The sequence below is a fragment of the Bubalus bubalis genome, chromosome 2, assembly GCF_019923935.1.
Source record: "Bubalus bubalis isolate 160015118507 breed Murrah chromosome 2, NDDB_SH_1, whole genome shotgun sequence".
In the NCBI taxonomy this organism is placed as follows: domain Eukaryota; kingdom Metazoa; phylum Chordata; class Mammalia; order Artiodactyla; family Bovidae; genus Bubalus; species Bubalus bubalis.
Window position 1 is genome coordinate 71,150,515 of NC_059158.1, and position 25,913 is coordinate 71,176,427.

General features: G+C 40.9%; 1 protein-coding gene across 1 annotated transcript in view; it reads left to right on the forward strand.

Moving 5' to 3' along the window:
• PDE11A (phosphodiesterase 11A) overlaps positions 1–25,913 on the forward strand; it is a 420,247-nt gene that overhangs the window by 172,600 nt on the left and 221,734 nt on the right. Inside the window, exon 5 of the mRNA XM_025274296.3 lies at positions 19,111–19,175. Coding sequence (XP_025130081.3) covers positions 19,111–19,175 — 65 coding nt within the window. The remainder of the gene's footprint in view (positions 1–19,110; positions 19,176–25,913) is intronic.

The window sequence follows — 25,913 nt, forward strand, 5'->3', positions numbered from 1 at the left end:
TCAACAGAAGATTTAAGAGCTGAAGGAGAGAGCGACTTGAGGTAGTTCTTCTCCTTGTCCTTTCTCTGCCGGTTGTAGAGGTGGTTAGGTTCTTCCAAGGCCCCGCACACCATGGCCCCAGCTCCTTCAGGTCACCAATAACCTTATCCCCTCCCTCCTTCACTCCCTCCTGTGTCTCCTCAGAGCTAGGGGTGTTAATGACTCTCTAACTGTCTAGTCCCAGAGAAACTCACCATTCCTTATTGGTTTCTTTACCTATTCCCTGTATTGAATTAGTTTCAGTTAAAACATTTTGAGTGTCCTCTCTGCTTTCTGGCAAAACCTTGAATGATGAGTCCCTCAACCTGGAAAAGTTGCTCCACTTTTCAGCCTAGAGTACATCTGCTCCCTCTTTAGGACATATTTCACGTGGCAATGTCTCCAGCACCCTCTGCTGTGCACTTGTAGAATTTTGACCATGTATTGTGGTGCGACTATATCTTTGTGAACAGTCTCCCCCTCTGTACTATGTTGTGAGTACAAGGGGAGGACATGATTTCTGCCTGTTGGTATTTTCAGACCCTATTACATTGCCTGGTACCAGAAGTATTTGGTAAGTGTTGATTGGCTGAATAAATGACTAAATTACTTTGTCATCATAATGAGGGATTTATCAAGAAAGATGGCAGTGAACAATCATTTAATTCATTCTTTTGCCCTATATATTAGTCCTCTCGTGGAAAAAAAAAGGAATTAAGAAAACTCAGTTCAGTTCAGTTCAGTCGTTCAGTCACGTCTGACTCTTTGTGGCCCCATGGACTGCAGCACGTCAGATGACCCTGTCCATCATCAACTCCCAAAGTTTACTCAAACTCATGTTCATTGAGTCAGTGATGCCATCCAACCATCTCAGCCCCTGTCATCCCCTTCTCCTCCTGCCTTCAATCTTTCCCAGCATCAAGGTCTATTCAAATGAGTCAGTTCTTTGCATCAGGTGGCCAAAGTATTGGAGTTTCAGTTTTAGCATCAGTCCTTCCAATGAATATTCAGGACTGAGTTCCTTTAGGATGGATCTCCATGCTGTCCAAGGGACTCTCAGGAGTCTTCTCCAATACCACAGTTGGAGCATCAATTCTTCAGTGCTCAGCTTTCTTTAGAGTCCAACTCTCACATCCATACGTGACCACTGGAAAAGCCATAGCCTTAACTAGATGGACCTTTGTTGGCAAAGTAATGTCTCTGCTTTTCAATATGCTATCTAGGTTGGTCATAACTTTCCTTCCAAGGAGTAAGCGTCTTTTAATTTCATGGCTGCACTCACCATCTGCAGTGATTTTGGAGCCCCCCAAAATAACATCTATTTGCCATGAAGTGATGGGACCAGATGCCATGATCTTAGTTTTCTGAATGTTGAGTTTTAAGCCAACTTTTTCACTCTCCTCTCACTTTCATCAAGAGGCTCTTTAGTTCTTCTTCACTTTCTGCCATAAGGGTGGTATCATCTGCATATCTGAGGATATTGATATTTCTCCCGGCAATCTTGATTCCAGCTTGTGCTTCCTCCAGCCTAGCATTTCTCATGATGTACCCTGCATATAAGTTAAATAAGCAGGCTGACAATATACAGCCTTGATGTACTCCTTTTCCTATTTGGAACCAGTCTGTTGTTCCATGTACAGTTCTACCTGTTGCTTCCTGACCTGCATACAGATTTCTCAGGAGACAGGTCAGGTGGTCTGGTATTCCCACCTCTTTCAGAATTTTCCACAGTTGATTGTGATCCACACAGTCAAAGGCTTTGGCATAGTCAATGAAACAGAAGTAGATATTTTTCTGAAATTCTCTTGCTTTTTGATGATCCAACAGATGTTGGCAGTTTGATCTCTGGTTCCTCTGCCTTTTCTAAATCTAGCTTGAACATCTGGAAGTTCACGGTTCATGTATTGTTGAAGCCTGGCTTGGAGAATTTTGAGCATTACATTGCTAGCGTGTGAGATGAGTGCAAATGTGCGGTAGTTTGAGCATTCTTTGGCATTGCCTTTCTTTGGGATCGGAATGAAAATTGACCTTTTCCAGTCCTGTGGCCACTGCTGGGTTTTCCAAATTTGCTGGCATATTGAGTGGAGCACTTTCACAGCATCATCTTTTAGAATTTGAAATAGATCAACTGGAATTCCATCACCTCCACTAGCCTTGTTCATAGTTACGCTTCCTAAGGCCCACTTGACTTGGCATTCCAGGATGTCTGGCTCTAGGTGAGTGATCACACCATCATGGTTATCTGAGTTATGAAGATCTTTTTTGGATAGTTCTTCTGTGTATGTTTGCCACCTCTTCTTAATACTTTCTGCTTCTCTTAGGTCCATACCTTTTCTGTCTGTTGTTGAGCCCATTTTTACATGAAATGTTCCCTTGGTATCTCTAATTTTCTTGAAGAGATCTCTAGTCTTTCCCATTCTATTGTTTTCCTCTATTTCTTTGCACTGATCACTGAGGAAGGCTTTCTTATCTCTCCTTGCTATTCTTTGGAACTCTGCATCAAATGGATATATCTTTCCTTTTCTCCATTGCCTTTTGCTTCTCTTCTTTTCACAGCTGTTTGTAAGGCCTCCTCAGACAACCATTTTGCCTTTTTGCATTTCTTTCTCTTGGGCATAGTCTTGATCACTGCCTTCTGTACAATGTCATGAACCTCCATCCATAGTTCTTCAGGCATTCTGTCTAATCTAATCAGATCTAATCCCTTGAATCTATTTCTCACTTCCACTGTATAGTAGTAAGGGATTTGATTTAGGTCATACCTGAATGGTCTAGTGGTTTTACCTTTCAATTTAAGCCTGAATTTGGCAATAAGGAGTTCATGATCTGAGCCACAGTTAGCTCCCAGTCTTGTTTTTGCTGACTGTATAGAGCTTCTCCATCTCTGGCTCCAAAGAATATAATCAATCTGATTTCAGTGTTGGCCATCTAGTGATGTCCATGTGTAGAGTCTTCTCTTGTGTTGTTGGAATAGGGTATTTGCTATTACCAGTGCATTCTCTTGGCAAAACTCTATTAGCTTTTGTCCTGCTTCATTCTGTACTCAAAGGCCAAATTTGCCTGTTACTCCAGGTGTTTCTTGACTTCCTACTTTTGCATTCCAGTCCCCTATAATGGAAAGGACATCTTTTTTGGGTGTTAGTTCTAAAAGGTCTTGTAGGTCTTCATAGAACCGTTCAACTTCAGCATTACTGGTCAGGGCATAGACTTGGATTACCATGATATTGAATGGTTTGCCTTGGAAACGAACAGAGATCATTCTGTCGTTTTTGAGATTGCATCCAAGTACTGCATTTCAGACTCTTTTGTTGACCATGATGGCTACTCCATTTCTTCTAAGGAATTCTTGCCCACAGTAGTAGATATAATGGTCATCTGATTTAATTTCACCCATTCCAGTCCATTTTAGTTTGCTGATTCCTAAAATGTTGATGTTCACTCTTGCCATCTCCTATTTGACCACTTCCAATTTTTCTTGATTCATGAATCTAACATTCCAGGTTCCTATGCAGTATTGCTCTATACAGCATCGGACCTTGCTTCCATCACCAGTCACATCCACAACTGGGTATTGTTTTTTCTTTGGCTCTGTCTCTTCATTATTTCTTAAGTTATTTCTCCACTGATATCCAGTAGCATATTGGGCACCTACCTACCTGGGGAGTTCATCTTTCAGTGTCCTATCTTTTTGCCTTTTCATACTGTTTATGGGGTTCTCAAGGCAAGAATACAGAAGTGGTTTGCCATTCTCTTGTCCAGTGGACCACATTTTGTCATACACAGAATACACAGAAGAACTTTACAAAAAAGACATTCACGACCCAGATAATCATAATGGTGTGATCACTGACCTAGAGCCAGACATCCTGGAATGTGAAGTCAAGTGGACCTTAGGAAGCATCACTACAAACAAAGCTAGTGGAGGTGATGGAATTCCAGTTGAGGTATTTCAAATCCTAAAAGATGATGCTGTGAAACTGCCAGCAAATTTGGAAAACTCAGCTATGGCCACAGGACTGGAAAAGGTCAGTTTTCCCCAGGCAAGAACACCGGAGTGGGTTGCCATTTCCCTCTCCAGTGCATGAAAGTGAAAAGTGAAAGTGAAGTCGCTCAGTCGTGTCCGACTCTTAGCAACCCCATGGACTGCAGCCTACCAGGCTCCTCCATCCGTGGAATTCTCCAGGCAAGAGTACTGGAGTGGGGTGCCATTGCCTTCTCTGAATCCCTAAGAAAGGCAATGCCAAAGAATGCTCAAACTACTGCACAATTGCACTCATCTCACATGCTAGTAAAGTAGTGCTCAAAATTCTCCAAGCCAGGCTTCAACAATATGTGAACCGTGAACTTCCAGATTTTCAAGCTAGATTTAGGAAAGACAGAGGAACCAGAGATCAAATTGCCAACATCCACTAGATCATGGAAAAAGCAAGAGAGTTGCAGAAAAACATCTATTTCTGCTTTATTGACTACGCCAAAGCCTTTGACTGTGTGGATCACCACAAACTGTGGAAAATTCTGAAAGAGATGGGAATACCAGACCACCTGACCTGCCTCTTAAGTAATCTGTATGCAGGTCAGGAAGCAACAGTTAGAACTGGACATGGAACAACAGACTGGTTCCAAATAGGAAAAGGAAGTACATCAAGGCTATATATTGTCACCCTGCTTATTTAACTTGTATGCATAGTACATCATGAGAAATGCTGGTCTGGAAGAAGCAGTAGCTGGAATCAAGATTGCTGGGAGAAATATCAATAACCTCAGATATGCAGATGACACCACCTTTATGGCAGAAAGTGAAGAAGAACTAAAGAGCCTTTTGATGAAAGTGAAAGAGGAGAGTGAAAACGTTGGCTTAAAGCTCAACATTCAGAAAACAAAGATCATGGCATCCGATTCCATCGCTTCATGGCAAATAGATGGGAAAACAGTGGCTGAATTTATTTTTCGGGGCTCCAAAATCACTGTAGATGGTGACTGCAGCCATGTAATTAAAAGATGCTTGCTCCTTGGAAAAAAAGTTATGACCAACCTAGACAGCATATTAAAAAGCAGAAACATTACTTTGCCAACAAATGTCCATCTAGTCAAGGCTATGGTTTTCCAGTAGTTTGTATGAATGTGTGAGTTGGACTATAAAGAAAGCTGAGTGCTGAAGAATTGATGCTTTTGAATTGTGGTGTTGGAGAAGACTCTTGAGAGTCCCTTGGGCTGCAAAATTCCTTGGACTAATTTCTTGAATATTCATTGGAAGGACTGATGTTGAAACTGAAACTCCAATACTTTGGCCACCTGATGCGAAGAACTGACTCTTTTGAAAAGACCCTAATGCTGGAAAGATTGAAGGCAGGAGGAAAAGGGGACAACAGAGGATGAGATGGTTGGATGGCATCACTGACTTAATGGACATGAGTTTGAGTAAACTCTGGCAGTTGGTGATGGACAGGGAGGCCTGGCGTGCTACAGTCCATGGGGTGCAAACAGTCGGACATGACTGAGTGACTGAAGTGAACTGAATTGTTCGTGGGTTTCTCAAGGCAAGGATACTGAAGTGGTTTGCTATTCTCTTCTCCAGTGGACCATGTTTTGTCAGAATTCTCCACCATCACCCATCCATCTTGGGAGGCCCTACAGTGCATGGCTCACAGTTTCTTTGAGTTAGACAAAGCTGTGGTCCATGTGATCAGATTGGTTGCTGCTGCTAAGTCACTTCAGTCGTGTCCGACTCTGTGTAACCCCATAGACGGCAGCCAACCAGGCTTCCCTGTCCCTGGGATTCTCCAGGCAAGAACACTGGAGTGGGTTGCCATTTCCTTCTCCAATGCGTGAGAGTGAAAAGTGAAAGTGAAGTCGCTCAGTCGTGTCCAACTCTGTGGGACCCCATTGACTGCCGCCTACCAGGCTCCTCCATCCATGGGATTTTCCAGGCAAGAGTACTGGAGTGGGGTGCCATGATCAGATTGGTTAGTTTTCTGTGAATGTGGTTTTCAGTCTGTCTGCCCTCTTATGGAAATAGATAAGAGGCTTATGCAAGCTTCCTGAAGGGAGAGAATGACTGAAGGGGAAACTGGGTCTTGTTCTGATGGGCGGGGCCATGCTCAGTAAATCTTTAATCCAATTTTCTGTTGAAGGGCAGTGCTGTGCTCCCTCCCTGTTATTTGAGCTGAGGCCAACCTATGGTGCAGGTAATGAAGATAATGGGGACCTCCTTTAAAAGGTCCCATGCACACCCTGCTACACTCAGTACCCCCAACCCTGCAGCAGGCCACCACCGACCCACACCTCCACCAGACTCCTGGACACTCACGGGCAAGTCTGGGTCAGTCTCTTGTGGGGTCACTTCTCCTTTCTCCTGGGTCCTGCACACAAGGTTCTGTTTGTGCCCTCCAAGAGTCTGTTTCCCCAGTCCTGTGTAAGCTCTAGCAGCTCTATGGTGGGTTAATGGTGACCTAGTCCAAGAGGGCTTATGGCATATCCAGGTCTACTGCACCCAGAGCCCCTTCCCCCGCAGCAGTGCATGGCTGACCTGTCCCTCCTCAGGAGACACCCAAACACAGTTCTGTCTCAGTCGCCATGGGGTCTCTAGGTCCTGGTGTGCACAAAGTATGTTGGAGCCCTCTGAGCATCTCTGGAGGGTATGGGGTTTGATTTAAGAAATGTATAACCCCCAAAATGGTGATTACTTATTAGATCACTTGTATTTTCTTTTTGGTAGCAGAAATATCTATTTGAGCATAGCATTTTTTTAAAGTTGTTTTTAAATTAAAAAACAAAGAAAACAGAGAAACCAGGCCAACTAGTGCTTGATAAATATGCAAATCAAAAAGACTTCCATCCATGGAGCTTTTCCAAAGAACAGTCAGAGATGCTTGGGGATATTTTGTTTACTTCCCTATGGCAAGTGTACTGCCTTCCCCAGGGGGGTGTAATGCCTAGGGCTGATCAACAGCCAGAGGAACTTGGAACTGTTTGTTCAGTTTCATTGACCTATAAGCCGCTTCTGATGTTTCTCTTGTAAGATTCCCTTTTTACTTAGTGTATGTGTGCATTTATATATTTATTTAATCTGCATTCATTTAGTGCATCTATAATGAAAATCAAAGTTGGAATTAGAGAATAGATTTTTAAAATTTAGAAACTAAGAAGCATTCAATTGTCCAAGTCAAGAATAAAACATGTACTTTATTCTCATTTGTTTGTGCTTTCATCTATTTTTTATTGGTCATAACCTCCGTGGTGACACTACATATCCCATTAGATTGCATCAGAAAATTTTAGCTGTTTTTGCTGTTTCAGTTTTTTAACCCAGGTGTCTGACTGTAAATAATTTTCAACTTGGGCACATTATATTTTTAACAAATTCCTCTTAAAAATATAAGTTGTTTGAGCCATGGCTGCCTAGAGTTTTGCTTTTCAAACAAAGATATTTTTGAAAATGAAAGGGGCTGCTTTTAATAATTGTCCCATGACAACAAGTTCAATTAGAGTGGGATGGTTCCATGACAACTGGGACATATGCGTGTCCTCAGTTATACACCCCAACACTCATCCTGGTGCCTAAAATTTCTATCATTACAGTGTTGTTTCAAATGAAAAGATGTTGACTCCAGGAATCCGCCTTCTGAACTATAGATAAATTACATGGGACCACAGATACATTAATCTATCATTAGCCATTAACAGCTTGGCAGAAAATGACTAGCTGACTTGTTTCAGAGATCACTCTGGACCAGAAATTAGCAATTTTTTTTTCTGTAAAGAGCCAGCTGGTAAATATTGTCGACTTTGTGGCCCGTGGGGTCTCTGCTCAACCCTACTGTCATAGCAAAAAGCAGCCATAGGTAGTATTTAAATTAATGGGTGGGATCTGTTAAAATAAAACTCTATTTTTAAAAACAGATAGGGGCCAGACTTGGCTTACAGTGTTTTTTTGCCTACTGCAGCTCTGGAGGAATGGGAAGCAAGCAGGTGAGTTTATAGCTACATAAAACTGTATATATACAGAACTATAAAACTTCTTTGCCCTTTATCTTGCTGTCCTCAAGGCCAAAGCCCATGTGTATGTAGCCTTAAGGGCTCAATATTCTGGTAACTTTAAGATTATAAGCTTAATCTCAGATTGCCCTAAATTCAGAAAATCTGTGAGGGAATTCCACTGGCAATCTTGTGTTCTTGAATATGTGATCTAGACTAAGATTTATGTGACAATCTTAAGATTTACTCCAGAATGTTTTTGAAGCCCTTCGTGGTTTGATGGTTTGGAACCTGACTAACTTTATGCACCTTATAGAGCCAAGGATGGTGTTTTGCCACATCCTTGATCATATGTGGCTGACAGTCAACAGTGGGTTTGTCTTCAAAGTTTCATTGCTCTGCTTATATTTTATTACTCTCTTGATGAAACTCAAGCCTTCTCTTTTATTCTTGCATTGTTTGCTATCAGCTAATTGTTGCATTTTTCTTACCCACTATTTCAGATTCCCATCTATGCCTCTGAAAAATATACTCTTTAACGCAAATTATTGGGGGTTCCCAGTTGGCTCAGTGGTAAAGAATCTGCCTGCCAATGCACAAGAGACTCAGGTTCGATCCCTGGGGTCAGAAGATTCCCTGGAGTAGGACTTGGCAACCAGCTCCAATACTCTTGCCTGTAAAATTCCATAGACAGAGGAGCCTGGTGGGCTACAGTCCGTGGGGTGGCAGAGTCAGTGGACTGAGCATGCACACACACACAATGGCCCATAATAGCTTTGTTCAACTGTAATTAATTTTACATAAGTGAATTTATGTTATATCATGTGTAAAAGTGTTTTTATATACTTCATACATTTTCTAAGTATGTAAGTACTTCATCTCCTTTTTGCTTATGCTGCTGCTGCTGCTAAGTCGCTTCAGTCATGTCTGACTCTGTGCGACCCCATAGATGGCAGCCCACCAGGCTCCCCCGTCCCTGGGATTCTCCAGGCAAGAACACTGGAGTGGGTTGCCATTTCCTTCTCCAATGCATGAAAGTGAAAAGTGAAAGTGAAGGCGCTCAGTCGTGTCCGACTCTTGGCGACCCCATGGACTGCAGCCTACCAGGCTCCTCCATCCATAGGATTTTCCAGGCAAGAGTGCTGGAGTGGGGTGCCATTGCCTTCTCCATTTTTGCTTATAATTTTACTCAATTAACTGCCAAAAGCATTTAAGGCAACCTTCAGCAAAAATACAAAAATTCATAGTGAACAAATATTTTCTGAGTGCTTACTGTATGCCAAACACATACCAGAATGAAAGGCAAACTTTCAAATCAAAAGGAAGAAAGAGAAAGTAGATGTAAGTAAAATGAAACCAAATCAACAAACTGAAAACCAAATTATGCTGCAAGAAATTACATAACTTTGAACCTAGGGATTTTTTTCTGAGCTTCTCAAAAGCCAAAGTAAACAGTAAAAATGAGTAGATTTTATAATTCCTTTGGCTTAGTAAAAGGAACACATCAAGAAATTTTCCTCTGCTGTTTTTCAGAATTAGGTTTCAGAGTGTCTGATCCCGATTCACCAGTGTGAGTTCTGAAAACATTTGCTTTCTCTATCTTACAGTCTAATTTTCACTCTTAAGTTTAATTTTTTTTTCCCCTTTAAAATATTAATTCTCAGGAATTCCCTGGCTGTCCAGTGGTCAGAGCTGCACGCTGTCGTTGCTGAGGGTCATGGTTCCATCCCTGATTGGGAAACGAAGATCCCATAAGCCATATGGCACAGCCAGATGTTTTTAAGAAATTAGTTCTTTTAAGTTTAAAGACCTTATTTTGTATCTCTCTCTCTTTGCTATGATACACATTGGACGATCAATATTTAGCCAAAGATGCATCAAAATTAGTATTATCCTCATTTTTCTTCTAAAGACATGGTAACCTAAAATTATAAAAGATGTGAAGTTAGGGAACATAATCTATAATACTGCCCTCACTTCTGATACCAATTACAAGCTCAGGAATTCTCAAGACCATGCTCAAACTCCATAATTTGCTAGAAGGGCTCACAGAATTCACTGGAAGCTGTTACACATATGGTCATGGTTTATTATGAGGAAAAAAATACAAATTGAAGTCAACCAAGGGAGAGATGCATAGGCAGAGCCCAGAAAAGTCCAAAAGTGGTGCTTGTCATCTCTCCATGGAGTCATGGAGAACATTAACTTCTCCCAGCAGTGATGTGAGACAACATGCATGAAATATTGCCAGCCAGGGAAGGTCACTTGAGCCTTGGCATCCAGAGTCTTAGCTGGGGCTTGGTCACTAAAACCTATTTGGCCACCCAAATGGCTGCCCTCTGTCTCCATGCCCTCTGGAGGTCAACTGACATCATGTGACCCAAAGCCTCCACCCTAAATCACATTGTTGATGTGGCTCAAAGCCACTATGCTAAGTTAGCTTGTTATTGTCTGGCTGGCCCAGGGCACCCAGGTAAACAAAGACACTTGGAGATTCCAAGGACTTAGAGGTTACCTCCCAGGAGACAAGAGCAAAGACCAGACCTTTCTTTGGGTAAGCTTACTTCTTTCCTACACACAAGGTCAACACCATGGTTAATGAATCCAATATCTGATATTGACCAGGACACCATGGGCTGGTTTATTGGGGAACACAACGGGTACTTTCCATGACATAGAGTGCTGAAGTTGAAATAAGCATACTCCTTGACTTTCCCTTTACTCTTTAAACATGAATTTAGAAAATAAAAATTAAAAAAAAAAATCTAAAAAAAAAAAAAAGAAAAGAAAACCCCAAAATAAAATAAAATAATTGACCCTGTTTTTCTTTTGAGCATGTGATTTATGTTAGAATAAAAAGTTCAAGCATCTTAGAAAAAAATTATGTCTTCCTTTTGGTAGTTTTAAAAAGCCCTCTTTTACATTTAAAGAGTTCTTACATTTCACTGAGGTCCTTGTTTATCTTATCCATTCTCTTTATGATTCTAAAGCTATAAGTTATATAGCTTTAAGATTTCAGGATTTCTTGTTACATTTCTTGTAAGCTTCTACCCCTCAGAGGGTTTTTTTTTTTAAAGATCTTTATTCTTTTTTAATCTCTGGACATTTTTCAGGTTTGTTTCTTGAGGTATAGAAAGCAGAAGTTCACTTTTTATTCCAGGGAGCACTAATTTTGATGATCAAGGGCAAATTTAGCTCCCTCTGTAAAGTAAGCTCCACGCATGCAGGACTTTTTTTTTTCTTTTACTTTCACATGTGTAGCCCTGGTGCCTGTTTCACTACTTGACAAATGCACTCAGTACATATCTGTTGTGTCAAATAACAGTTTTCAAAAAGCTGAAAACCTAATCCTTGCAAAAACCTAAAACAAGCATGTATCAAAGATGTAGTTAACTCAGTAATGAGAGAAGTCAACAAGATAGTGGTCAGTTCTAAAATAGGCACTGCAAGAATGCAGGCATAAGATTGCGATGCGTGGTTGCTTTCTAAGTTGCTTCAGTCGTGTCTGACTGTTTGTGACCCGCCAAGCTCCTCTGTCCATGGGATTCTCCAGGCAAGAATACTGGGGTGGGTTGCCACGCCCTCCTCTGGGGGATTTTCCTGATCCAGGGATCAAACCCACATCTATTACTTCTCCTGCATTGGCAGGCAGGTTCTTTACCACCTGTATCTTCCAGGGCTTTCCCTGGTGGTTCAGATGGTAAAGAATCTGCCTGTAATACAGGAGACCAGGGTTCAATTCCTAGATCAGGAAGATCCCCTGGACAAGGGAATGGTTATACACTCTCCAGTATTCTTGCCTGAAGAATCCCATGGATAGAGGAGCCTGGCGGACTATAGTCCACGGGTTTGCAAAGAGTCAGACATAACTAACACTTTCACTGTCTTCCAGGACAATAAAATTTTAAATTATGGGCTTATCTTTTCTTCTGCACAGAAGCCATTCCCATTTCTACTTGAATAGAATTCATTTGCATAGCTACAGGACACAAATCATTTTCATAATGTCAAGTTATTCTTTCTTGCCCCAGTGACTTCCTGAGTGACAGCATTCACCCTCCTTGTTTTGAACTTCAGTTATTGCCCAGTTATTACTGGGTACCCGTCCTCAGCATATGTGTTCAAACCACAAGCCTCATGATGACTTCCCTGTGTTTACTCCTTATCTCCTTTCCAGGTAGACCAGTCACATTCAGATTACAAGGGGCAAGCTTCCTGAGTGCCACAAGTTACCCTCCGTATGACCCTCAATAAAAGCCCTTACCCAGGGGTCCTTGGTCTGCTCTCTTCCTTTTGTGACCTGTAGTGACAAAACTTTGAGCTTTGGGTGGCTTTCTGTGGTTTTTGGGGCATGCTGTGCCCTCCTCTCCAGGACCTGTATGATAAATAATTTAGTTTCACATGCCTTTATGAGTATAGTTTCTGTAGCCATGTTTAGAGTGAGCCTCAAACACCCCACAAAGGGGACTTAGCCCTGCCCCACATTTACAATCCAGTTGATATCAGTTTTTCAGAAATTAACCTCTACCCTTTCAGAATTGTAAAGTATTCTAATCAGTAGTAAAAATTAAGCCAAGTTCAGGTATGACCTAAATCAAATCTGTTATGATTATACAGTGAAAGTAACAAATAGATTCAAGAGATTAGATCTGATAGAGTGCCTGAAGAACTATGGATGGAGATTCGTGACACTGTAGAGGAGGCAAAACCATCCCAAAGAAAGAGAAATGTGAGAAGGCATAGTGATTGTCTGAGGAGGCTTTACAAATAGCTGAGGAAAGAAAAGAAGTGAAAGGTAAGGGAGAAAGAGAAAGATATACCCAACTGAATGCAGAATTGCAGAGAGAGCGAGGAGAGATAAGAAAGCCTTCTTAAGCGAACAATGATTCTTGCCACTTCTCCCTAATCTCTTCTGCTTCTGTTAAATCATTACTCTTTCTGTCCTTTATTGTGCCCATCCTTGCACAATCCTTGTATCATCCTTGGTATTTCCAACGTTCTTAAAGAGATTTCTAGTCTTTCCTATTCTGTTATTTTCCTCTATTTCTTTGCACTGTTCACTTAAGAAGGCTTTCTTCTCTCTCCTTGCTCTCTCTGCAATTCTGCATTCAGTTGGCTATATCTTTCTCTTTCTCCCTTGCCTTTCACTTCTTTTCTTTCCTCAGCTATTTGTAAAGTCTCCTCAGACAACCACTTTGCCTTCTTATATTTCTTTTTCTTTGGGATTGTTTTGGTCACTGCCTCCTGTACAGTGTCACAAACCTCCATTCATAGTTCTTCAAACACTCTGCCTACCAGATCTAATCCCTAGAATCTGTTCATCACCTCCACTATATAATCATAAGGGATTTGATTTAGGTTATATCTGAATGGGCTAGTGGTTTTCCCTACTTTCAATTTAAGCCTGAATTTTGTAATAAGGAGCTGATGATCTGAACCACAGTCAGCTCCTGCTCTTGTTTTTGCTGACTTGGAGAAGTATAGAGCTTCTCCATTTTCATCTGCAATGAATACAATTAATCTGATTTAGGTATTGATCATTTGGTGATGTCCATGTGTAGCATCATCTCATGTATTGTTGGAAAAAGCTGTTTCCTATGACCACTGTTAGGCTTTGCCCTGCTTCATTTTGTACTCCAAGGCCAAATTTGCCTGTTTCTCCATATATCTCTTGGCTTCCTACTTTTGCATCCCAATCCCCTATGATAAAAAGGACATCTTTCATTTTGGTGTTAGTTCTAGAAAGTGTTGTAGGTCTTCATAAAACCGATCAGCTTCAACTTCTTCGGCATTAGTGGTTGGGGCACATACTTGGATTACTGTGATGTTGAATGGCTTGCCTTGGAAACAAACTAAGATCATACTGGTCATTTTTGAGATTACACCCAAGTTCTGCATTTTGTACTCTTGTTGACTATGAGGGCTACTCTGTTTCTTCTGAGATTCTTGCCCACAGTAGTAGATTTAATAGTTATCTGAATTAAATTCGCCCATTCCCATCCATTTTAGTTCACTGTTTCCTAAGATGTCAATGTTCACTCTTGCCATCTCCTGTTTGATCATGAATGATTTACCTTGATTCATGGACCTAACATTCCAGGTTCCTATGCAATATTGTTCTTTACAGCATTGGACTTTACTTTCACCACAAGATATATCCACAATTGAGTGTTGTTTCCACTTTAGCCCCGCTGCTTCCTTCTTTCTAGAACTATTAGTGATTGCCTTTTACTCTTCCCTGGTAGTTTTTGCTGTGTAATAAATAAGCCCCAAATTATTTATGGTTACAGATCCTGTGCATTTGTAGAGGAAATAGCCAGGATGGTTTCCCTCTTTCTAGGATATGTGGGACCACACTTAGAAAAATTTGGAGATCATGGGTAACTTAATAGCTGGGAACTAGAATCATCTGAAGGCTTGTTTGCTTATATGTCTGGCACCTGGGCTGGAAGGGCTTAAAAACTGGGGCTGCTGACCAGAGCATCTACATGTGACTCCTCTGGATGGTGGCCTCCCTTTTAGCATAGGGTCCTGAGGGTAGTTGGGCTTCTTACACGGTGTCTCAGGACTCCAGGCACAAGTATTCCATTCAGATGACACAGAAGCTGCAGTGCCTTTTATGACAACCTCAGAAGTCACATATAATATCTCTTCTATATATTCTATTTGTTGTAGTGGTCTGAAGCCTGCTTAGATTCAAGGGGAGGTAACATAGACCCTACCACTTGGGAGGAGGGTGGCAGGGTCACATTGTAGAGAAGAATGTGAAACAGGAGAGATCGCTGTGACCATCTTTGGAAAATAACATTTGTCACGATGAGTGATTTTGCAGAGGCTTATTTCACGTTAGAATATGAAATGAAATGCGTCCTATAGTTGTGAAGGGTATTTCCTTTTCGTTGAGCTCTTGTCACTGCCCTGCATTTAGCTAGGCACACGCAATTTTCTTTGTGATGGGCTTTTCTTTCATCTTTTTCCTAATGTTACATTTTCTTAGTTTGGGTTCATTACCTCACTGATAAAGCTGTTTTAATATTTAATCTATTCCCAGTTCCAAAATCATTTTCTCAAGTGCCCATCAATTCCTTATAAGTGGTTAATTTAAATGGCCTTTGAAGCATGACTGCATCTGGCTAAGGCAAATCTAAATGTCAACCTTGGAAGCATCCAGTGACATTCAGATGACTCCTTTCAGTACAGGGACTCTTTTTCCGTCACGTAGTCTATCTTGTCAAAAGAGAGCCAGAAATCGTGCCTTTCCCAATCCATATTTTTAGTGTTGTTGAAAAAAAAAAGCAGCACTCTAGAGGCATACAGACCTGCTTTAATCCCAGTTGCCTCATTTAGTTGTGTGAAGTAGTGCAAGTTTCTCAAAAATTATGGGTTAGTTTCCTCATCTATATACTGAAGGTAAAAATCCCTATTTTATAGAGTTGTAACAGGGAAATTAAATAATCAAAGAATCTTCTGATGTAGGGCCTAGTTTATAGGAAGGACTTAATAATGGCTAATGATGAGTTTGTAATAGGGAAATTAAGTAATCAAAGAACTTTCTGATGTAGGGCCTGGTTTATAGGAAAGATTCAGTTCAGTTCAGTTCAGTAGCTCAGTCATGTCCAACTCCCTGTGACCCCATGAACTGCAGCATGCCAGCCCTCCCTACCCATCACCAACTCCCAGAGTTCACCCAAATTCATGTCCATCGAGTTGGTGATGCCATCCAGCCATCTCATCCTCTGTCGTCCCCTTCTCCTCCTGCCCCCAATCCCTCCCAGCATCAGAGTCTTTTCCAATGAGTCAACTCTTCACATGAGGTGGCCAAAGTATTGGAGTTTCACCTTTGGCATCAGTCCTTCCAAAGAACACCCAGGGCTGATCTCCTTTAGAATGGACTGGTTGGATCTCCTTGCAGTCCAAGGGACTCTCAAGAGTCTTCTCCAACACCACAGTTCAAAAGCATCAATTCTTCAGCACTCAGCCTTCTTCACAGTCCAACTCTCACATCCATACATGACCAAAGGAAAAACCATAGCCTTTACGAGATGGACCTTTGTTGGCAAAGTAATGTCTCTGCTTTTGAATATGCTATCTAGGTTGGTCATAACTTTCCTTCCAAGGAGTAAGCGTCTTTTAATTTCATGGCTGCAATCACCATCTGCAGTGATTTTGGAGCCCCCAAAAATAAAGTCTGACACTGTTTCTACTGTTTCCCCATCTATCGGCCATGAAGTGATGGGACCAGATGCCATGATCTTCGTTTTCTGAATGTTGAGCTTTAAGCCAACTTTTTCACTCTCCTCTTTCACCTTCATCAAGAGGCTTTTTAGTTCCTCTTCACTTTCTGCCATAAGGGTGGTGTCATCTGCATATCTGAGGTTATTGATATTTCTCCTGGCAATCTTGATTCCAGCTTGTGCTTCTTCCAGCCCAGCCTTTCTCATGATGGACTCTGCATACAAGTTAAATAAGCAGGGTGACAATATACAGCCTTGACGTACTCCTTTTCCTATTTGGAACCAGTCTGTTGTTCCATGTCCAGTTCTAACTGTTGCTTCCTGACCTGCATATAGGTTTCTCAAGAGGCAGGTCAGGTGGTCTGATATTCCCATCTCTTTCAGAGTTTTCCACAGTTTGTGGTGATCCACACAGTCAAAGGCTTTGTCATAGTCAATAAAGCAGAAATAGATGTTTTTCTGGAACTCTCTTGCTTTTTCGATGATCCAGAGGATGTTGGCAATTTGATCTCTGATTCCTCTGCCTTTTCTAAAACCAGCTTGAACATCTGGAAGTTCACAGTTTATGTATTGCTGGAGCCTGGCTTGGAGAATTTTCAGCATTACTTTACTAGCGTGTGGGTAGCCATAATAGTCAACAAAAGAGTCCGAAATGCAGTACTTGGATGCAATCTCAAAAACGACTGGATGATCTCTGTTCGTTTCCAAGGTAAACCATTCAATATCACAGTAATCCAAGTCTATGCCCCAACCAGTAATGTTGAAGAAGCTGAAGATGAATTGTTCTATGAAGACCTAAAAGACCTTTTAGAAAGAAAGAAAGAAAGTGAAGTCACTCAGTTGTGTCCGACTCTTTGAGACCCCATGGACTGTAGCCTATCAGGCTCCTCTGTCCATGGGATTTTCCAGGCAAGAGTGCTGGAGTGGATTGCCATTTCCTTCTCCAGGAGATCTTCCCAACCCAGGAATCAAACCCGGGTCTCCCACATTGCAGGCAGACGCTTTACCGTCTGAGCCACCAGGGAAGCCCAACCTTTAGAACTAACACCCAAAAAAGATGTCCTTTTCATTATAGGGGACTGGAACGCAAAAGTAGGAAGTCAAGAAACACCTGGAGTAACAGGCAAATTTGGCCTTTGAGTACAGAATGAAGTAGGACAAAAGCTAATAGAGTTTTGCCAAGAGAACACACTGGTCATAGCAAACACCCTCTTCCAACAACACAAGAGAAGACTCTACACATGGACATCACCAGATGGTCAACACTGAAATCAGATTGATTATCTTCTTTGCAGCCAAAGATGGAGAAGCTCTATACAGTCAGCAAAAGCAAGACAGGGAGCTGACTGTGGCTCAGATCATGAACTCATTGCCAAATTCAGACTTAAATTGAAGAAAGTAGGGAAAACCACTAGACCATTTAGGTATGACCTAAATCAAATTCCTTATGATTATACAGTGGAAGTGAGAAATAGATTTAAGGGACTAGATCTGATAGACAGAGTGCCTGATGAACTATGGACGGAGGTTCGTGACATTGTACAGGAGACAGGGATCAAGACCATCCCCATGGAAAAGCAAAAAAGCAAAATGGCTGTCTGGGGAGGCCTTACAAATAGGTGTGAAAAGAAGAGAAGTGAAAAGCAAAGGAGAAAAGGAAAGATATAAGCATCTGAATGCAGAGTTCCAAAGAATAGGAAGGAGAGGTAAGAAAGCCTTCCTCAGTGATCAATGCAAAGAAATAGACGAAAACAACAGAATGGGAAAGACTAGAGATCTTTTCAGGAGAATTGGAGATACCAAGGGAACATTTCATGCAAAGATGGGCTCGAGAAAGGACAGAAATGGTATGGACCTAACAGAAGCAGAAGATATTAAGAAGAGATGGCAAGAATACACAGAAGGACTGTACAAAAAAGATCTTCACGACACAGATAATCACGATGGTGTGATCACTCACTTAGAGCCAGACATCCTGGAATGTGAAGTCAAGTGGGCCTTAGAAAGCATCACTATGAACAAAGCTAGTGGAGGTGATGGAATTCTAGTTGAGCTATTTCAAATCCTGAAAGATGATGCTGTGAAAGTGCTGCACTCAATATGCCAGCAAATTTGGAAAACTCAGCAGTGGCCGCAGGACAGGAAAAGGTCAGTTTTCATTCCAATCCCAAAGAAGGGCAATGCCAAAGAATGCTCAAACTACCACACAATTTCACTCATCTCACACGCTAGTAAAGTAATAGGAAAGATTCAGTATTAGCTAATGATAAGAAACACTGCCTCTGCATTTTCTGTGCTCATAAATTTTGTCATTGTAATAGGTCTTAATCAGGCTCTTGCAGCAATCATGCTGGTTTCACTAGACAGAGGAGGGAGGAAGTATCCACACTAGGCATGATCTTTGAAGGAAGTGTCTTTTTTAAAGTTACCTTTTGCAGGTGGCAAAATAAAACTCACCTGAGAACAACCAGGGAAGGCAACTTTAGGAGCCTGGAGTTGATGGAGGGCAACCTTTTGAAACATATTTTGTCCAGGTTCTCCATGGATGGTGAACTGGGTTGCTAAAAGGGCAGGGAAAAAATTATTTCAAACAAAATGTCCCTTTGCCTGACCACCACAGGATTTTTACACCTTATTGTAATTATATTAGTATATGCACATTTAGAAATATATTTAGACTTTAGCAATATGTGCCATGTAAGAAATAAGTTACAAAATGTAGGATAGAATTTTCTCTTGTCCCTCAGGATTTCTCCACTGAAAATCTGTCTTTAATCTCCAATTATTGTAATAGTCATTATAGAGATGAAAAATGTTTATTGGATTATTTTAAACTGTGAGAAAGCTTTAATTGACTGAGATGTATTGTCTTTCTGTGCGGCAGGTGGTGAAGTTTACCAAGTCCTTTGAATTGATGTCCCCAAAGTGCAGTGCTGACACTGAGAACAGGTAGGCTCGTGAGTTTCAGTTTGGTCTTTAATCCTCACCTTCGATCCTTGGCGTTGACAGCATTGCCTAATTTCTGAGGACAGGAGTTGTTCTTTCTTCAGATCAGCAGGTGAAGCCAAATATCACCACTTTTCTGTATTTCAGAGTTTAAATAAAAACTACACATAAAAATCGGAGAAGGTGATGGCAACCCACTCCAGTACTCTTGCCTGGAAAATCCCATGGATAGAGGAGCCTGATAGGCTGCAGTCCGTGGGGTCACTAAGAGTCGGACACGACTGAGCGCCTTCACTTTCACTTTTCACTTTCATGCATTGGAGAAGGAAATGGCAACCCACTCCAGTGTTCTTGCCTGGAGAATCCCAGGGATGGTGGAGCCTGGTGGGCTGCTGTCTGTGGGGTCTCATAGAGTCGGACACGACTGAAGCAACTTAGCAGCAGCAGCAGCAGCACACATAAAAATAGATGGGGAAACAGTAGCTGATTTTGTTTTTCTGGGCTCCAAAATCACTGCAGATGGTGATTGCAGCCATGAAATTAAAAGACACTTACTCCTTGGAAGGAAAGTTATGACCAACCTAGATAGCATATTGAAAAGCATAGACATTACTTTGCCAACAAAGGTCCGTCTAGTCAAGGCTATGGTTTTTCCTGTGGTCATGTATGGATGTGAGAGTTGGACTGTGAAGAAAGCTGAGCGCCGAAGAATTGATGTTTTTGAACTGTGGTGTTGGAGAAGACTCTTGAGAGTCCCTTAGACTACAAGGAGATCCATCCAGTCCATTCTGAAGGAGATCAGCCCTGGAATTTCTTTGAAAGGAATGTTGCTAAAGCTGAAACTCCAGTACTTTGGCCACCTCATGCAAAGAGTTGACTCATTGGAAAAGACTCTGATGCTCGGAGGGAGTGGGAGCAGGAGGAGAAGGGGACGACAGAGGATGAGATGGCTGGATGGCATCACTGACTCGATGAACGTGAGTCTCAGTGAACTCCAGGAGTTGGTGATGGACAGGGAGGCCTATCATGCTGTGATTCATGGCGTCGCAAAGAGTCGGACACGACTGAGCGACTGAACTGAACTGAACTGAACTGATACATTTGTAAAACTGCTAATGAATAAAGTAGATTTTAGATATTCCCTAACTACATAGATAACTTTTTTTCCTGCCTTATTTAGATCCTTTGTTTATCTTTCTCCCTTTTTTTTTGCTTGTGTTTGACCATTAACCCCCCGGGAAAAGAGTAAGAGCTTCCAGTAGTTCATGTTTTGTCTCCGTTGGTATCTTTGAGGCTCTAGCAGGGTAAAAGTAAGGGTTGGGGACAATCAGTGAGCTTTCTGTTAGCTTTGCATTACCCTCAATAATAGTTTAGCTGCTACAAAAAATATTGATTCTTTTTATTTTGGTCAGCTCTAGAAGAAGTGCTAAAAAGAAAAAAAAAAAAGTGAAATTGACCAAAATGCAAAAATATGCAGAAAGACAAATAAAGCATGATAATGATGACAACACCAGTGATGATAATATCAGCTAGATAAGCTATTTCCATTCATTCAGGGCCGAGTGTGCCACGTACTATTCTAAATACTTTATAAACGTTGAATCCTGCCAAACAACTCGATGAAGCAGGCATCATTCCTCATGCATGACAGAGAAAACCAAGGTTCGGTGCATTTATATGACTTGTTCAAGGTCCTGCAGCCAGTGAATGGTAGTTATACCTCAGAGCAAGATCATCTAAGACCCTCTCAACCTCTGAATTTTGATCCCACTGCCACACATGGTCTATATAGAGTGAATGTCTGCTGGATTAATGTTGCCCAAATCTGGCTGGATCAATCAGAATCAAACCTGGAGAACTGAATAAAGACTAAAATTTCAGGACCCACATGAACAATTTTGATTCCATATGCTGAAAGTGAATCCCTAAAGATCCATCTACATATTCAAAAGGTTCCCTAGGTAATACCTGTTTCAAGATGTAATTATTATGGGTAATTTGATTTTATATATCTATTATTGCCTTTAATTCAGAAAATAGAAATCAGTACATTAAAATGGGCACTTCAGCTGCTTCACTTTTATCAAATGTATAAAATTTAATAAAAGAGTCCATTTATAATTCCATTTATATTCTTTTTTCCTATTTTTGGCCACATCTCAAGGCATGCAGGATCTTAGTTTCCTGACCCACAAGGGTTCAAACCCATGCCCCGTTGGTGGAAGCATGGTGTCTTAACTACTGGACTGCCAGAGAAATGCCTATAGAGCATTCTTGAAAAAGCAGAATTATAGGAGCAGAAAGAAGATCAGGACTTGCCAGGGTATGGAGGTGGAGAGAAGGGTTTACTACGAGGGGGTACAGGGAAATTTGGGGTTGTGAAGGAACCATTCTATGTCTTACTTGTGGTGGCAGTTGTATAGTTGCATTTGTGAAAACTCTCAGTACTATGCACTTAAAAAGCATAAATTTTACTGTTTATAAATTATACCTTAAAATGGGAAGCAAAAGACCTTCTGGAAGAGGTTTTTGTTTTCAGGAGAATGTATGTTCACATCCATGTTTAAGGTCAGCTTATCTATACCTAAAAAAGATTTAGACATAAGGTTACTTGTGGTGTATTCATTTCCCTAAAAATTTCATGCAAAGTAGCATGAAACATTGGGTTGGCCAAAATGTTTGGGGTTTTCTGTAACATTTTACAGAAATGTAAATGTTCTACTCATACTTACTCCTTTGGCTAAGTACCAATTCATACAGGCTCTCTCTCTCATATGTGAAGGGGAAAGATATCCTTTGAAATTCGAATACTTTAATATTGTTCTTTTAAAAAAATACTAAATATGCCCTCATGGTCACTACAGAGTTAAGTATTTCATTATTTTTATGGCCGAGAGTACTTCTGTGTCAAAATGAAATGACCCAAGGCCTAGACTGCCCTCGGCAAAATTCTGATAATAAAAAAAGAAAGAAAGAAAGGTCAGATTTTCTTTTAAAGAGACATTTGAAAAGTGCCTTTGAACTTTGGCATTATGAGATAGTATTCTCCATCATTCTATTTGTGGCCTTTATGTAGAATATCCATTTATCTCAGAAGACCTTTCCTGCATTGTCCAGTAATTGTCCTCTGGTGGATGTAGGATCCTTTGGTCATTTATTGAAAGTTAAAGGAATAAAGACAAGTGGCTCTAGCATTTACTTTGCCAGTGGCCATGGAAGAGCCATTGAAACAGGCTGTGAGTCCACAAATCACAGCTTGCTCTCAACGTGTTGTAAATCTTTTCTTTAACCTTTCATCACTTAACATCTTCACTATACATGACATTCATTAGATACCTTAGTCCTCTGGACATCGTTCAGAATTAGGATAGGATAGCTCTTGAAGGTAATGTCTAGGGCTTCATCCAACAATGTTTCAGGACACTATTTTAATTCTGATAAATTAATTTAAATTAATTTAATTCTCCGATTTAAAGCTTGCTGATTTTTATAGACAGTCCTTGAAGACTTTTTAAAAAACCAGTTCTGTTGCTGACTCACCATTTCTGCCTACTGTCTTATGTGGGTAACTCTTTTGTTTTGACCAGTCTCCTCTTGGTCTCCATGTAATTAATACCAAGCAGTTTGAGAGCTGGAAATGATTGATCCATCTCTCTCCATGTGTTTCTCTTTGGGGACATTCTTGATGACTCTTCTAGTGAAAAGATTCTCACTGTGTCATGATGGGCTTTTTCCACTGATAGGGAGTTCTAATTGTTAGAAAGCCCTTTTATGTTGAATCAGATTTCTGTGACTTCAACCTATTTGTCCTTTGGAGATAGTTATCCCTTTGTTAATTTCATCATTTCATTCAACAGCTATATGGTGAGTACCTATTCTCCAATAGGTAATGGGACTACAGAGAATTTATTTTAAAATCAGCAGTCTCTGCCCTCAATGGATCTCAAAGCCAATGAAGGGGGTAGGAGTAGGTTAAGAATGTAATATAACCATAACCAGATTTCACCAGCCCTCCAGACCATGGCTATAAGTAAAGTCACAGTAACAGTGATAATTTATACTTGACTGTTTGGTCATTTCTCCCTTGTAACATAAGAACCCAAGCCCTTTGCAAAAGCCACTCTTGAAGTAGCTCTGGGAATCCCCAAGGTTTTTTAAAATTTTCGTTGCTCACTCTTCATTTCTTCAAGTGTCCCTAAGTCCTTTTCTTCTAAACATGGCAGAGTGGAACCTGTTGGCATGGACTTCCTGGCCCACTCCAGATTCCCATGGACCCCTCACCAGTGCCATACCACAGCTCCCCAGCATTGTCTCACATGCACTGGTGGCCTTTCCAGATCCAGACAAGGCTGGGTAATCAGGGCACGAGTGGGAAGAAGGGTCACTTTCCCTACCATGTGTTATAGTTTTCTGTCTGGCCCTCAATCAGTCCTGTGTGTACTATATATATATATATATATATTTTTTTTTTTTTTAACCAATCTTTTAGTTCTTAAAGCTTTTATCTGCAGCCCTTCTTTCTCTATAGGACTTGGACCAAATCCATGGGATCAGGCTTAGGACCGAGTCCCCAGACTGAGGGCCAGCCACTAAGTTGTTCTTTTGATTTCTCTACCTTTCTTCCGTCTCTGCCACCAGGCTCAGAGGCTTAAGACCTCCTCGTCCCAGGAAGGCCTTTTCCTTCCATGCACGTCAATTTGTACAGATAAATGCCCCCTCATGTAGAGATATGTCCCAGAGTAAGCTCATATGTCCTGCTATCAAGTAAATCATGATGGCAAAGCAATTCAATATTTTCTGCAAAAATTATGTATATGTATAACTGGGGCTTGCCTGGTAGCTCAGACAGTAAAGAATCTTCCTGCAATGCTGGAGACCTGGCTTCAGTCCCTGGGTTGGGAAGATCTCTTGGAGAAGGGAATGGCTACCCACTCCAGTATTCCTGCCTGAGAAATCCTATGAGCTCATGGGTGACTGATGAGTGTAGATGAGTGTTATCTGAGTGAGTGACAGATGAGCCTGGCAGACTCCATGGGATCCATGGGATCACAAAGAGTCAGGCACAACTGAATGACTAACACTTTGACTTTTTTTATATGTATAACTGATTCACTTTGTTGTACAGCAGAAACTAACACTACATTCTAAAGCAACTATACTCTAATAAAAATTAATTTAACAAGTAACAAAATGAGTTTCCCTGTTAAAGAAAAGGTTTGTACTAGGTGACACTTTAATGTAGAGGAAGGGACACCCAACTCACCTGGGGAAAACTGGAAGGTGATCCTTAAGGAGAGCTTTCAGACACGGTGGAACTTCACTTAGGTCCTATAAGATGATGGGAAGTTAGTGACACCGCAACCTCCCAGGGAAAGGAAACATTGTAGACAGAAGCAGAGAAGTGGGAGAGAAAACATGGCAGTGTTTCAGGATCTTTAATTAGGTGGTAGAGAAAATATGGCGTTTCAGGATCTTTAATGCTGTGATCTGTCGTCAGGAGCATCATTGTAATTGATGGTGATGGCCCTTTGCTCCTCCTGAGGGTATCCAGCTCCCCAGAATGCCATCTGATGGGGATTTGGGAACTACCGGTCCTTCTCAGCTGCTCAGACCCTCTTAATTGTCCTGGAGCCTGACTACATGCCTGCTTACTCATGGGAGAGAGAGTAAGCAGGTAGTGAGTGACATATTAAGATTTGTCTTGAAAAATCATCTGGGCAGTAGTATGGAAGGACCAGAGAATGGCAAGCTAAAGCCACCAAGGATTAAATCTAGTGCCTTACCCACTTGGCAGTGGTTCAGTCCTGAAAGACTGCACAGATCCACTGTACTTACCTTTTCCAGGTCAGCAACTGCTATTTTTAGACTATTTTCATATTTCATGGTCCCAGACTCTTCACCACTTTTTTGATTTTCCTATGGATATGCCCCAGCTTGCTTGAGTCCTTCTTATTCTAGTATTTCTTAAGAATGGAGCACGGTTTTCTGGTTTTTTCAGAATCATAACAAATTAGAAAGGACATGTGCCTCTCTTTTACAGAATATAATATTGTTGATGCATTTATTATTCCAACCTTCTGTGTTTATGAATACTAACTTTCAATACTGACTTTACCAAAAAAATTAAGATCTTTTCTGATCTATTTGACCCTCCCCCACCTCAGATCTCACTTTAGGACCTCTCCTGTGAAGCCTGACTTAATAATATTTAGTGAATTGGCCTGAATAAACTTTCTTGAATCTCTTATTCAAGCTTTAATGAACCTCTTTCTGCCCTCAATGGAAATAGGTAGTCTGAATTATCATATGTACCTGAAAGTAGGAATGAACATTCATGAACATCTTAAGAATTAGAAATTTTTATTTAGTATAAAATATATTTGGCCAGATTTTACTGATTTATCACCTAAGTATAAATATGGACACTTTGGAAATTGCACTTCCTCAGCACTGCTACTTGAAGAATTTTTTTTTTTAATTAAATGTCTGTAATTTCTAGAAGGTAACAACCGACTAAAAGGATATTTTCACTTAATCATTTAATAGAATATAGTGGAAATAATTATTATTTAAAGCCCAGGTTCTGTAACCACTTCAGCATTTGGAGAGTAAAGCAGTTGAAGGGAAAATAATTTACTTCAATGGGAAGCAATCTTTTTTAAAGAAAATTTAATCTTCTTACTATATTTTTCATTTAATACAACTGGAAGGGGAAGAGGAAAGTAAAACTAGAAATCTCAG